Source organism: Falco biarmicus, chromosome 6, assembly GCF_023638135.1.
Source record: "Falco biarmicus isolate bFalBia1 chromosome 6, bFalBia1.pri, whole genome shotgun sequence".
Taxonomy (NCBI): Eukaryota; Metazoa; Chordata; class Aves; order Falconiformes; family Falconidae; genus Falco; species Falco biarmicus.
The window spans coordinates 80,355,418-80,370,335 of NC_079293.1; the positions used below are offsets into that span (position 1 = coordinate 80,355,418).

General features: G+C 49.2%; 1 protein-coding gene across 1 annotated transcript; it reads right to left on the minus strand.

The window, feature by feature from the left end:
* Window positions 1-8,909: 8,909 nt before the first annotated feature.
* On the minus strand, window positions 8,910-14,881 carry EXOC8 (exocyst complex component 8). The gene is made up of 2 exons (XM_056344573.1): window positions 13,273-14,881; window positions 8,910-12,657 (listed from the first exon to the last, which is right to left on the minus strand). The coding sequence occupies exons 1-2, from the start codon at window positions 14,794-14,796 to the stop codon at window positions 12,049-12,051; spliced, it is 2,133 nt and encodes a 710-aa protein (XP_056200548.1). The 5' UTR covers window positions 14,797-14,881; the 3' UTR covers window positions 8,910-12,048.
* Window positions 14,882-14,918: the final 37 nt, after the last annotated feature.

Genomic DNA, 14,918 nt, shown 5'->3' on the forward strand with positions numbered 1-14,918 from the left:
TGAAATGTTTCCATTGACTTGAACTGCATTTTTATTGTTTGCCTGCACATATTTTCCATGGCTTGATTTTCTATCCTATTTTGTGACTTGAGGGACTTTTTCCATTTCAAGTACCTTCTCTCCGCCGGAAATAGTAACCAGATATGTTGTGCCTGAATAAAAAATTAGGATGAAGTTCCAGCTAAGGCAGCCAACGTGCCTTTGGAACATGTTCACAGAGGATCAGCACACCTGTGCCATTGCTTCGGGTATACAGCGAGGCTCTGCTGTAAGTCAGGCAGGAGACGAGCGCTCCATCAGGTCAAACATCCTACTGGCCTCCTGCAAGGAGTGTGAGGCTCAGCAGGACAAGAAAGTGGATAGGAACAATCCATAAACTGGGAAAGAATCCTTTTTCTGCAAATATTTATTGAATTTTCCAGTTGCAGAAATGCAATCACTTCGATTCACAGTCAGCAGGATGAATGTCCTAGCGTAACAAAAGCGCCAGGTTTCCAGCATTCATTTCTAATGCTAAAATCTTGCAGAAAAATCTGTTATTGTGCATAGGGAGGGACTGTTCCTGATGGGGACAAAGCTCACAGTGAAGTACCAGGCTGTAACACCCCAAGAAGCAGCAGAGGCAGCTCTGCCTTCCTTTACTCACGTTGCATGCCTGCCTCCAGCCCTGCACAGCAGTGGGACCGGGAGTGCACTGGTAACTTGGGCTGCATCCTGCACGTTTGTAAAGCTGCGGCAAGCCCACACTAGAAAGACTTTTCCAGCTCCCAGGAATGAAATAGCACCTCTGCCAGTATGGGTTATAACAGGGCTTCAGGCAAAATGCCACAGTATAACTCCAGCCACCTCCACAGTCACAGTTGTCCTTCACCCTGAGGACTGAAATCACAATAAAACGTAGACCCACGAGCAGCAGCACTGTGCCAGCCATGCTTGCTGCATGTCCTCGGCTGGGATGCGGAGCTGCTCGGGATGCTGAGCTGCTGGGTGTGGGGCTGCAGGGGTGCTGAGCTGTGAAGCTTTGGGGCTCCGCTGCAGCTTGGCTGTCGCTGTGGCTGGTGTGCTGTGGGGATGCTGGGCGGTAGGGCTGCGGGACTGCAGGACTCCCGGGCCATAGGGCTGCAGGGATGCTGGGATGGTGGGATGCTGGGATTCAGGGATTCGGGGATTTGGGGCTGGGTGCTAGGCTGTGGGTCTGCAGGGCTGCAGAACTGGACATGTGGATGCAGGTCTGCTGGTGACTTGGCTGTGGGACTGCTGGGGCACTGAGCTGGGGCAATGTGAGGCTGCTGGGTGGTGGGCACATAGGAGCGATGCGCTGGAGGGCTGCGGGCTGGCTCCGAGGCTGCAGGGTGCTGGGCGGGGGGCTGCGGCGCTGGGTGCGGGGCTGTGAGGCTGCTGGGCTGAAGGTGGGAGGGGGTGCGGGGCTGGGTGCCGGCCGGCGGGGTGGGGGCTGGGTGCGGAGCAGGGTGCGGGGCTGTGTGCGCGCCTGGGTGCGGTGCGGAGTGCCGTGCGGGCCGGCGTGCGGGTTGCCGCAGCGGATGGCGCCCCCTGCTGTCGGTGCCGCCGCGGCGCCCGGCCACGGCCCGGGGGCCGGACGGGGCGGTGCCCGTGCCCGTGTCGGTGCCGGTGCCGGTGCCGCTGCCCGCGCCGCTGCCCGTGCCGGTGCCAGCCTGGACCCCGGGGGAGCCTCTCCCGGCCGCACGCCGGTGTGGAGCCGGTGCGAAGTGCGGCGGCCGCCGCGCTCCCCGGGGAGCTGCCCGCTGCCGGGGCGGGGCCCCGCGCCGCCCCTTGGCCGTGCGGCCCGGCAGGCTACGGGGCCGCCCGCTCCCCCGGCCCCGGCAGCGGCCCCCTCTGCCCGTAGCTCCCGCACCTCCCCTGCCCCCCGCTCCGGCCCTAGCAGCGGCCTGAAAGTGCAAAATCCCGACGTATCGCGGTTATTTCCCCCGCCTTTGCGCCTACAGCTGGCGACAAAGGAGCCTGCCTGTTCCGTGTGAGGTGTCCCGTGGTGTCAGCAGGTTACTGACTTACACCGTCAGTCACTGCTTAGAGATCACAGCACCACGCTCGGGGGTATTTGTCCACCCGCTGGCGTCACTCACAGGACACCAAACCTTGGCATCACCCTCGCTCCTAGCACGCTGCGGCCCTGTGCGTGGCAGAGCTGCCGGCAGGAATGGCACCCGGTGCTCTCAGCACCCCTCTTTTCCGAGCTGCAGGGCATCCCCATTAAGCAGCACAATGAAGTTGTGGATGGATCTGACTTTTCCCCCCCTCGGGGACCACCGGGACATTTATACAAGCACCTCAAACTTCCCCAGCCCCCCACCATGGGGATGGGGTTTATTTACCTATTGTCCATTTTTGCTTCCTACCCTATAAAACCTCCACCATCAGAAATGTCCTGGTGTAAGTACAAACAGGCCATGCTGCACTCATTTCTTCATCTCCTCTTGGGTGAACTAAATAATTACTCACCTGGTTAACTACTTCTCATCAAATATAGACAGTGCCAGCCCCTAGGACACTGCGTGCAGTACAGCAAGTTTCGCAGAGTTGTCCTGTACCACTTTGGCGGTGTTAGCGGCACAGCTAGAGCTCTAGGGGCAAGATCCAGTACAGCATGTTTCACAGCCCTCACATGCTCTGTGGACCACTTTGGGAGTCTTTTTAAGCAAGCAAAACCTGATGCTTGAACTGATCACGAACAGCAGGAGGAAAACACACCGGTTTTTATCCAATTTTGATTTGCAGACCCTAATATTTTCCAGCGGAGGTGCAGACCATCTGTCATGAATTTAAAGCAACAGACAACAGGGTTGATTTTCTTAGCTCCCTTTTCTCTACAGATAACCCACAGATCCCTGCAGGGCCTGCAGACAATAGGTTGCAAACTGTTGGCATTGATAGATGAGCTTCCTCCTCTTCCACACAGCCTGGAAAAGTGCTTGCTTGTCTCTTCCTTAAACAAATCAAATATTCCAACCCCAAACAATGCTAGAGCTAACAACGGAAACAGGGACCACTTTAGGACTTGAGGCTCCTACCTCCTGATCCTTTCCATCCCCACCCCTCTGCTCCGGCACCCGATTCTTAGATTTGCATTTACTAACAAAGTGCACAGACATGTGGATGTGTGTGTGCGTGCAGGCTCACAATGTTAACCAGAACTTCGGAGCGAGCCGTGGGACAAAAAAAATCATTCCAAAGGCATCAGTGTTTCAAACTGTGGCCTTGATGCAGGGTTTGAGCTGTCAAGGTGGGGAATTAGTCTCCTTTACATCAGCAACAAAAAAAGTCACTTTCTGCCTTTCCTACTCCTGAGAGGCTCTTCTGCCTCAGTCAACCGCTATCCCCCGTATCAGCTCTCAGGGATGGGAGCCCGTCACAGGCAGAACCAAACACGTATAGCTGCAGCACCAGCAAGAATACAGATAGAGAGAAGCAAGGACACATTTAGTGCTGTAGACTCCTGGAGGCAAGCTTGGCTTGCGGCTCCCATACGCATGTGCCAAGGTACTCATATCCACTGCAGTATGGACGTGTTCAAACCCTTGCACTGCAAAACGCTGGAACTGTTTTAAGGGTGGGAAAGCATCTGGCTAGCAAACAAGCTTTGTGTGTTTGGGCCTGGCTCATTTAAAAACCTTGTTTCTTCTAGAATATTGGAAGTAATGAAAGTGCCTGCAGTAAAATACCCGATAAACCTCTCCTCCTCTATAGAGAGGGTAAATGCATGTCATTTTCCAATTAGCTCTTGCTCTAAGCAATTATGTTGATCAAATAATTGAATAAGTGACAGGAATGTGAATTCTGGAGACAGTTAATTTCTTCATCTGCCAGTTTATAGCTTGACTTGCATGAACACATAAACCAGACTAATGTGTTATTTATGACTTCGAAAATACAATTATAATAGTCAAACATGAAGAGCTGTGTGTGCAGAGAGGAAGGTTTCTGCTAGTAGATTATTATAATAGCATAATGAGGGAGTTTGTCATTTCTAGCCAGCATGTGGGACAGGAAGGATGTGTGGCTTGTGTTTGAAAAAGCAAACAAGGTTGGTGTCAGCATTAGCGGGGGAGGGGAACGGCCCTGACCTGAACGAGGGGCAGAGAGGCAGCTGAAGCCTTCCCCTCCTGTGAGACATCGTGTACACGCTGCCCCAGGGGCTGTCCGTGAAGGCTAAACATCTCCCCAGCTTTCCCGGCCCTGCTACACATACACCTCTCTCAAAGTGAAGCTGAGCATTGTTTTTGAGAGAGAACCAGGACTGTGACCCTTTGCATGGAGTTGGGTGCAAAACAGACAAATGAGGTGTTTCCTGCTTGGGCTTTGTCTGGGATGAGTACCAGGACACTCTGGAAAAAGCTCCAGTCCAGCGTGCTCGACATCAAGGTACTGGAACAACCCTTGCAAACCTGGTCCTGACTTCCATCAAAAGCATGAATCCTGCTTGCAAGTTTTCTTCAGAAATAAGAATAATAATAGCAAAAAAAAAAAAAAAAAAAAAAAAAGAGCTCAGCAGGAAAACAAACCATTCGCTTTTCTCCTTAAAGCTCATCTTTAGATTGTCTTAACTGATTGTACCTTTTATCTAAACCCCCTCTAGCAACCTGGCCTACCATCTAACAGGAACTAATTAGCAGAGATATACAGTAATAAAAGTAGTGCACAGGCATGAGCCATCGCCTCGCAGGGTGTATTACCTGGTTGGGCGCTATGCTGACTGCAAGGAGGAAATTTGTGCAATTAATTGCTTCCTGATTAAAGGCATTTGCAGTCTGGCCCTTAAACCTTCAAGCCTAAAAACACAGACTGAGTTAAATACAGAATTTGCCCACAGTAGTCAAAAACATTGCCCCAGACAGCAGGATTCAGCGCTGTAATTTTGGTTGGGAATAAACACTCCCCTGTCTAAGCGTATTATACCCCAAGCCAAGTACGTAGAAAGTATTCCAGTCAAAACTAAAGGGCCACAGAAGGTCCTGCGTGGGTTTGAAACAGTTTCTAAACCAGTTTAGTTGAACCCGTACCATTTTCCTGTGAGGACACGATCTTACAGGAATTAATTTCACAGTGTGAGGCAGCAGAGTCAGAAACCCCACAGGAGGTCTCAGGCTGGAAGGCTATTTAAATGGTAATAAACTTCGGGGGAAAACAAAAAATGGTGACTGATTACAGGCACACCGGGAGAGGGGCTATTTGGTGTGAAGATGCCAGGCAGGGGCCTTCTGCCTGCTGCGCACATCACTGGGCGCCCAGCAAACAAGACGGGGTTCAAACCCACCAGGAAGGAGGAGACCTATTCAGGCCCGGTGGGCAGCAGGAGAGGAGCGTGCAGGGTGGGGGGCTCTAGATTAGCCACAGGAGGCAGGACAGGGTGCAGCAGGAGGCTGGGACTGCTGCTCCTGGTGCCAGCCAGCACCATTGTCAGGCTCAGGTGGAACCACATCCTGGAACAGCATCTGATCCAGCCTCACTGTGCACCGCTCCTTAGCATCACAGTTTTCCCAAGGGCGTTTCCTTGTGATGTGATGCGGTGCCAGGTATCACACCTGGTCAGATGAAGCAACTTTATTTCAGCACGTCCAACTCCATCATGGCTGCCTCCTGGGAAGATGCAACACTGGTGATTTATGGAGCCTACTGCTCCTGCTGAAGAAGGGGAAGGCTTTGTTTTGGGCCATGATTTGTCACAGTAGAGTTGAGGCGTCACAGAAACACACGCTTTGTTAGCTCATGTGCTGCTGTTGCTTTAGCATCACCCCCCTATTGCTTCTTTGCCAGTTGGTTTTTCGAAATTCAGAAGTTTACTGATGCTCCACACATCAAAACCACTTTAACATCTAATTAGCTCTGAGTATAGAAGTGGGCCTCTCAAATTCAGGGCAACATTATGCCCTTCACTGTGTGCTTAAGCACCTTGCTGGGTGGAAGTCGGAGAGACAAAGATTAGAGACCTTTCCTTGCAAGCCTCTCAGCCCCTCTCCTCCCCACATACATTGTCATTAGCGATGGCAGCAGGGAGGTATATGGCCTGAATTACGTTAAGACAGATGCACAGACTGTAATTTAACATGCAGTTTGGCCTCCTTCCTCCACAAAGCCGATCTGGCACCTCTGCTGGAGCAGTTACATTGTGGAGTGGGAAAAAAATCAATCCTGCCAATTGTTAGTCACGGGGAGGGGGGAAAAAGCAAACCAGAAGCTGCTTATCAGAGACCTGCATTTTGAGAGAAAAATTCCCTGGATCCCGAGGAAGGAAGGATTCTCTGCAGAGCTCCAAGTACTTTTCTGACAATCCCATCCTGCAGGAGCTGGGGCAGGGAGCTGGGCCCCTTCCTATTGTGAAAACTGCGTCTGGAGAACTGAAAACGGCCATAACAACAGGAGTCCCCAGGCTGCAGCAGTGCTGTAAAGCTGCGATTAAAAAAACCCAAAACAGGTTAGTTAACAAATCTGACTGGCACACAGACAGTTGTCTATGAATTGTGATTTTAGAAACAGTAGGAATGACTCAAAGCCCAGAGAACTTGAAATCTGGAAGTGTTTGAGGCAAAGTCTTCCCTCAGCCCACAGTCAGGCTGGGGAGTGTCTGAAGCCCGGATCCCAATTTTGCCCAAGTCTGCAGGTGTTCAGAATGCCTTGTATCACAAAGGATTTGGCTAACTCTCTCTCACTTTCATGATAATTTTGATTTTGTCTGGATCAGCTTTCTGGGAGGACAAAGAAAGAACTGAGTATGTTGGTGCAACTAGCCGAAGAGCTGCATGACTGATTTTTTTAAATTCACTTGAAACGATCATTAATCCAAGCATCTCCAAGGACTTCCCAAGCAGCAGTGAAGTTAACGCTACCTGCTCGTCTCCCTGGTCTACCTCCCTAGTGCAATACATTCAATAATCACTTGCACATCTGAACAAGGTTCCCAACAGCCGCAAGGCCAAATTATGTTTTGGGTAATCTAAGCCAATGCCCGAGAGTCCAGCTCCTGCCATAACATGAAGAGTTTCATACATGCTTTTCGCTCTTGTACTGCTCTATGAGAACCAATTGAACGCAATCGTATCTGCTTGCACACGCTAGGGGATGCCTGTTTTCCCTGCGCTGAGGTGATGCTCACCAAAGCAAAGCTCTTGTGGGACCTCCGCTGGTAACCATGTGCCACCACAGCTCTCTTCGTCATTTGGGGAGCAAGGTTCTCTCCATCCTCCCATATTATCTTCTGTTTGGGCGAGACATGGGTTGCTCAGGCCATGGAACAGAGTGCACCTGTGATCCAGCTACTGTATGGGGAGGGAGAGAGGGTAAATACTACGGGGTCACAGAAAGGTGATCTAAAATTGCCTGAAAGCTGTCCTGACCAGTCACATAAACCATTGGGAAGCGGAATACTGCTCAGGAGCCTGCACAGACCAGGCCTCTTCCTAGTAATTTCTCTCTGCTGCAGCAAACAGAGCACATCTGTAGAACAGAATCTAGTTCAACCTGTAACCCTGAAGTTAAGACCTGTATCACAGGGCACATTGAAGCCACTGAAGTTGTATTAGCAAAGTTTCCTAAATACTCCAGAGGCAATTACTCTGTGTCCGAGATGACTCAAATTCTGATCTATTACTCTAGTCAGCATCCCTTGTAATTATAAAGGGTGTAAATCTATTTTCACCACAGTTCCCAGTGTTTCTCCCTCTACCACCTTTCAGAGGTTGTAGAGATGTGAATGCATATCACAGCTCTTGAACCTCTGGGGAAAAAGATGTGTCTACAGGCTATGCTCACAAAGCTCCTCGATAGACAAGCCCCCTTCTGGGTGTGATTTTCTTCAGAGAAAACAAACGGAGAGTTTGCAGAACGATGAATATTTTTAAGTGAAAGTAACCATAATAATAATCATCATCATCACCACCACCATACTATCATCTGTGCAGCAAAGGGAATGTAAAGAGCAATTAAGTTATGAGGATTGGTGGTGGGGACCTTCTGCATTACTGTACTGGTGTGCAAAGCTGCGTTACGACCATGAGCTCTCATTGGAATTTCAGGCCAATATTGAAGTAAAATGACGAGAGGTCACACAAGCTTGACTTTAAGAAGTCATTAAGCTGCACACTTTACACAAGACACTTGAAGCTGGGACAAGCGACTTTTCACATCCCTGCAGGGGCTTGCAGTCTAGCAGCATGTCTCTCAGGCAGAACAGAAATCACATGTTGGTACGTACCTTTAGAAAAAGTAGAAAGCTGAGATCCTCTGCAGGCATCCTGCAGAGGGTACAGAAACACAGCAGGAAAGGAAAACATGAAGAATTAAGAAATTAACTATACTAAAATTAGAAAACATAGAAAATAAGCACTACCAAGGAAGAAAAAGAGTTGACCCTAACATCTGAATTATTTGGTGCAGCATCTTCGTTCCCCAGCACGCTACAAAAACATCCTGAGCCACACTGCAAGGCAGCACAGCTTTAACGCGTGTGCCTGCCCATGGCATACTTAAGTTTCATCGGACAAAACTCCACCTAGTGATGAGATGGGCTCTACTGCACACTCAGCATCCAAGGGAAGTGTGAATGGAAGCCAGTGACAAAATAATCTCCGCAATGTAACAAACCCTATAGCTACACTGCCCCGGTGTTGATACAGCCTCACCTACCTACCCCAAGTCCCCTTAGAGTACGGCCTCTGCTCCATTTGACTCAGATACAATGTTGAGAAACATTTGCTTCCAGCTTCAACTTATTCAGCCACATACCGACTTTGTAAGAATGTAACAGAAGTGACATCACCTGGCTGCCTCTTACCTTTCCCCCACAAACGACTGACCTGAAGCTTTATTAGTGGACTTGAACTTTGAACCAACGTCCTCTTCCTGATGATGATGTAATAAAAACAGAAATACATCACTAGTGTTGTATGTCCAAAAGTTTTAATACATGATCCTCACTGTTCAGAGAAGTTATTGCATTAAATTCTAATACATAAATTCATCTGAATTAGAAAAAAAAAAACAACCCACCTTCATTTTACACATTACAATTTTGTCACAGCAGCTAAAGAAAACCAGATTTTATATGCAATTGTCTCAGAAGAAAACGAAAAAAACCAACCCACTAGTCTTTCCTCACAAGAAAACTGCTATTGTACTATCAGTAGTTACTGCAAATTCCAACTTGAACACTATCCCCACAAGTATACAGCCCAGGAAAAGAAAAGTGCCATTCCAAATTACCATCTGCAAATCTGAAATTTATTGAACGATGACTCTCAGCATATGTTGAGTTTTCCTGTTAACTGAATTAACACACAAAGCATGATCAATTTAATTGCACACCATTTCCCTTAAGTTACTGTCTTTTATTATGACTTGAATAGATTCACAAGTTACAAAATACCAATGCTACCTACAGCAGTTTATATAAATCCACACCTGTGTCTGAATTGTGACAGGCACACAAACACGGTATTAGATCACCCAAATGAAAGGCCACATTCCCTGATCCTTTAAAACCAACATCCACAAAAGTCCCCTGCTCCATCGATGATGGCAGAGACAAAATCAGTAGGCCCTGCATGCTGTAAATAGATCGATGAAAGGAGCGGTGACAGAGGTGTAACAGAGCACATGGCAGAATGACATTCTGTATTTCATCCTCTGATTAGTATAAAATGCGCTACACCAGCCTGCAGCAGAAGCGTGACGAGGGCTCTTTTCCTATTCAATCTTATCCCAGAGCTGGGAATCACAAAACTACAATTCAGCTTACACAAAATCCTCAAGCATCACAACAATCAAGAGCATTGAGCTGCAGTTCCATAGCTTACCGTTCTCTTGCACAGGCAAAAAAAAATAAATAAATTACATAAGGCTCATCCATATTTAATACACTGCTTTCTTCTGCTGTAAAGAAAACAATAAAATATATCTGTCTTCAGAGGAAAAATGCCCTCCCTTCTTCCTCTCCTCCAAAATACCCGTCATTATGGAGAGCTCTCACTTGTAATCCACTTGAAAGTATTTCTCAGATTAAGTAAGGCCAGGTTGCTACCTTCGCCCACTTTCAACGGATGACAGAGAATATATTACTTCGATATACTTCACTAGGTTCTGGTATTAAAAATAGTTAACTAGTGAAAAAAAGCCTGTGTGGCTCTCTATGGACATAACATGTTCACACAAGTTCTAATTCTCACTGTCCCTGTGCCTTTAAATAGAACTATAGCTATTTCAGTGGTTTTCAATCAGTTTTAGTTAAGAGTAATGAGTTACCCTTTAAAACCATTTTGTATGTTTTTTTCCTGTGATTTGCTAGCACAGGGTCCAAACGCTGGAAAGCAAGTGAGCAGAGACAGCAGGATGCTTTCCAAAATCTGTCAGTTCAAAAGGCATCCAAAGAGCAAGACAATAAAAACTGGCCACTACGGTGAAAACTGCACTGAACTAGCACTGTGAAAGTAAGCAGACATGAAGAAGCTCCAGTGTAAGCAGCAGTTACGCAGGATGTTTTACTAGCGGTATCTTTTGTTTGTTCAGGCAGTCACAAGGCATTCATTACCACGATACAAAATGCAAAAGCTTTCATTTGAAAGTGCGAGAGGACTAAGACACTCAATTATTCCAGTTAAGAACACTTATTGAGAGCCTAATACAAGATTACTTAGCTGTAACATGATTTTCTCACAACTAATGAAGTCTGCACCAAAGGGGAAGAAGTTTACACAGGTTAGAAGATGATGCTGACAGCCTTCTTTCAGCTAGCCTTTATACAGGACTTAGCTTACTTTATTTTCAAAGCCACACACTGAACGAGATAGCCATCATCATTCAATCCAAACGTACAGGCATTTGTGTAACCTTCCCTCATCTACATCAGAGTTCCCAATCAAACACAGCCCTTGTGTTTTCTGCAAAAAATATAGTTCTTCTTGGTTATTGCTGTATTACAGGGAATGATACTAATATTTGCAGGAGAGACAGAGCATGTGTTTTGAAGATCACATCATTTACAAAAAGCCACACACCCAGTCTCTTCATCCTGAGCTGCTTCTGTACAGCAAAACTTACATTCTGTTTCTTCCAAACTGAAAGTACCTTCAGACCCTCTCCCTGCCCTGCCCATTGCAAGACCATTTATGCCTCTTCACTATGGTTCTTACCAGTAGGTAATGGCCCATAATGCATTTATGACAGCACCTCAAGCAAGGGTGCACACTTCATCAAATGAATTTGACCCTAATGAAGTCCAGGAGAAAACAAGGAAAACCAGGAAGGTGAGCATAAAAGGGAAGGGAAGAAAGTTATTCTCACTTCTTCTCTGAAGGGAACAAATGTTTCTGACAGCAGAAGGTTTGTTTCCAGAGAGCTGTAATTTAAGCTGACAGGTTATTAAACAGAAGCAGCCCCTTCACCCAAACATAAAAACTCTGTACAAAAATCTTTTTTTATTTTAGATCTGCCTCTGAAGTGAATGAAGAGAATTTGAACGCTGGAGAAACTGAAGAGTCTGCATTGCTACCAAACAAATCAGACTGTGCAAATCCATGTTGTTTATCTGCAGTGCTGAGTCACATCTCGATGGTGGATGTGCCTCACCGAATACCACACCCTGGGAGGGTTTCAGCACTTCCCTCCTACCAGAACGCTGCCTTAAAAAAGAATCCCTACAGTGATGTCACGAGAAGTGATCATTTCCTGCCATACGGTGTACGTATATTTAAGACTTCCGCAAACATTTGGCCAAAAATTGTATATTATAGTATTTCCCAAGTCACAAACACTACACAAGCCATTCTTACAGGATATTCTGCCTAAGGAAGTGTGACCTCGACCTTAATTCTCACTCCCCTACCCCCAATCCACCAAGAAAAGCATTGCATCCTTGCAGGCTTTGGTTGTAAATCTCCAGCTTCTGGAATGCAGCAGTTAAGACTTCTGCATTTTTCAGCGACTCAGCACCCCCCCACCCCACTCCCCTTAGTTCATATATTCAATGTACAACATTTTCATTAAGTGCTTTCACACTCTGTTCATCAGAACAGTTAGGTCACTTCACACCACAGAGGTGGTACTTTCTGGATTTACACGCATCAGTCTTGAAGCATTTCTCAGATCCTGTAGCTGCTTGGCTGGCTTTCCAACTCCTTCCTCAAATCTTTTTTCCACAACAGGAAGGACAGTTTCATACAGGAAGGATGCATTCTGCCTAATGAATGCTTTTTTCTCAGGGTCCTGTTCACACCGTAAACTGTAATCAACATGCTGGACAGCCACTAGGATGATTTCCACAAGACTCTCCAAAAGAACCATATGCAACTCCGGAAAGTAAAGCTTTAACGCCTCCTCCAAGAAGGCCATAGTCTGCTTAGTGAAAGCTACCACAGTATAGCTAAGGTTGACCCAGCAGTCATCACCCGTGTATTGATCAAAATTGCCTACCCCACAGCTCCTCATCTCCTCCCTGAGTTTTCCCAGCGCCTCCGGAGTCATTAGGTTCATCCTTCTCCACATCTCCTCAGAATTGCGGTGCTTGGTGGCCTCAATGATGATATCCTTGTAGCTCTGTAAAGCACCTTTGATATCTTTCACCAGAAGGGCATGAATGATGAAGGTGAGATCCAGCCCGATCTCGCTAAGCTGCTTGCAGTGCTCTTTAGCTACCTTGGGAATTAACAAAAAGTGAAAGGTGTTACTAGTGTGCAGGCCCCCTTTACATCTTAAACACTTAACAAATTTGTCATTCTCACAAAACGGGGAAGTCTTAGTCAGTTATTTCTCCTGCTTGAAGAAATTCCTTATTAATGAGAAATCCATAACTGAAAGATAAACCCTGCCTGTCAAAAATACGCTGGACAATGACATTACAACCCCACCCATGCACCCACCCACTTGTTTCCACCCGCACCCCCCACCTCCCTTATTAGCAGCTGAAAGAAACCATAACCTGAGAAAGTTAGTCTTGAAAAAAATTATGGAAATGTAGTCCAGGACAGGCTTGGAAAACAAACAGAAAGTCTTCAAATATTCATCATTCAGATGGAGCTTACGTAAATCTAAGGGCAGGGTTTTTCTTGCTGTGTATTTTCATCTCAATGTTTTCCTCTGTTAAAATGAAAACACCCAAACCAATCCCAAATGAGTATTAACCTTTCAGCTAAGGAAACCTCTCTGGAGACCCACAACAACTGAACTAGGGTTAGAAAAGAGGATTTTATAAGCTTTGCAGCCTTTACTTTGGTTATCATGTCACACCACCCTCTCTTCAGACCCTCTTACCTTGACGCACTCTGCCGCAGTTGACAAGCTCTCTTTACTATCAAATACTTGCTTACTGAAGGCATCTACAAACATCCTCATGGAGGAGCGGGCCCAGACAACAAAGGCCGAGTAGCAGCCATTGTTGCCAGCGAAGTCCGTCTCAAACTCTCTTGCTGTCTCTAGAAGGCTGGTGAAGAAGACATGGCAGAGCTTGTGGATGTAGAGCAGCGTGGCGCCCTCGATGCGCAGCTGTCGGATGGCTGTCTGCACCGCGGCCGCCCGGTTCTTCAAGAAGAGCTCACACGCCTTGGTGGACTGGCCCAAGCGAATGAGCTGGGACACGGCCCTGCGGGTGGCCCGTGGCCCTCCCCGCAGCGAGCGGTCTGGAGACAGCTCAAACACCAGCACGTCTGTAAGCTGCCGGACCCGCTCATCCACCTTGGCCCGCAGCTCCTTCACGGGCTGGCTCACGGGCTTGTCCCCCAGGTACTCGTTGAGTTTATCCAAGAGGTCCACCGCCCCCTCGAAGTCCCGCTGAGCAATGCAGACGTCCAGGTCCTCAGGCAGCTCCTGGATCCACTCCAGAGAGAGGTCGACCACCTCCTCCTCCTCAGAGTGCTCCTCTTCCTCCTCCTCCTCCTCCTCCTCCTCCTCAAAGGGGTTGGTGGACTCGGGGGGTGTCGGGGCAGGCCGGGGCAGAGCCTCCTGCTCCAGGCGTCGCTTCTCGCTGAGGGCCCGGTTGCGCTTGGTCTCCTCCAGCACCTCCAGCCACTCCTTCTTGATCTTGGCGTTCTCGGCCTGGAAGATGCGGCTCTCGGGGAACATGAGCAGCTTGAACATGTCCTTCATGGGTGGGTTGTCCTTGACGTTGACCACGGCCAGCCCGTCGAGGGGGTACAGTGCGTCGTAGCGGTAGGCGCCACGGCGGTTGGGCAGGGCGGTGGCCACCAGCAGGCAGTCGTTCATGAGGAAGGCGTGCACCCGCTGGATCTGCGCCATGTGGTCGGCGTCATACTCCACCAGGTCGCCGTTGTAGACCAGGTACTTGCCGGGGCTCTCGGGCAGGAGGTCGCGGCAGCCCTCCACCTTCTCCAGGAGGGTGGTGAGGGTGCGCTGCCGGCCCTCCTCGCTGGCCGCTGCCTCCTTGGCCGACAGCGGCAGGAAGGGGTCGGTGGAGGCGGCGCGGCGGGCGCCCAGCGCGGGGTCGTCGCGGTCGGCCTGCAGGAGCAGGGCCTGGGTGACGGCCTCCATGATGCCCTTCTGCTCGGTGAGGATGTGGCTGAGCTGGTACATCTCGCTCTCCAGGTAGCTGATCTCCCGCGCCGTCTCGATGAACTGCCGGTAGTTCTGGTAGACGTTGCGCTTCAGGCTCTGGGCCGTCTCCTCGCTCAGCGCCTGGATGCGCTGCCGGTGCTCCTGCAGGTCCCGGTCGCCGTCCGACTGCTGCGACAGCTGCTTCACGTACTCCCCCGCCGCGAAGCCCCCCGACTCCAGCTGCCGCCGCAGCCGGCTCCCGCCGCCTTCGCCCAGCGACAGCGCCATCCCCGCGCCCCCGCCCGCCCCGCCGCCGGGCGCCCGCCCCACCGCCGCCGCCGCCGCCGCGGACACCGCGGCCGCGCCTGCGCACAGCGGCCCGTACGCCGCCTGCGCCAGCATCGCCCGCC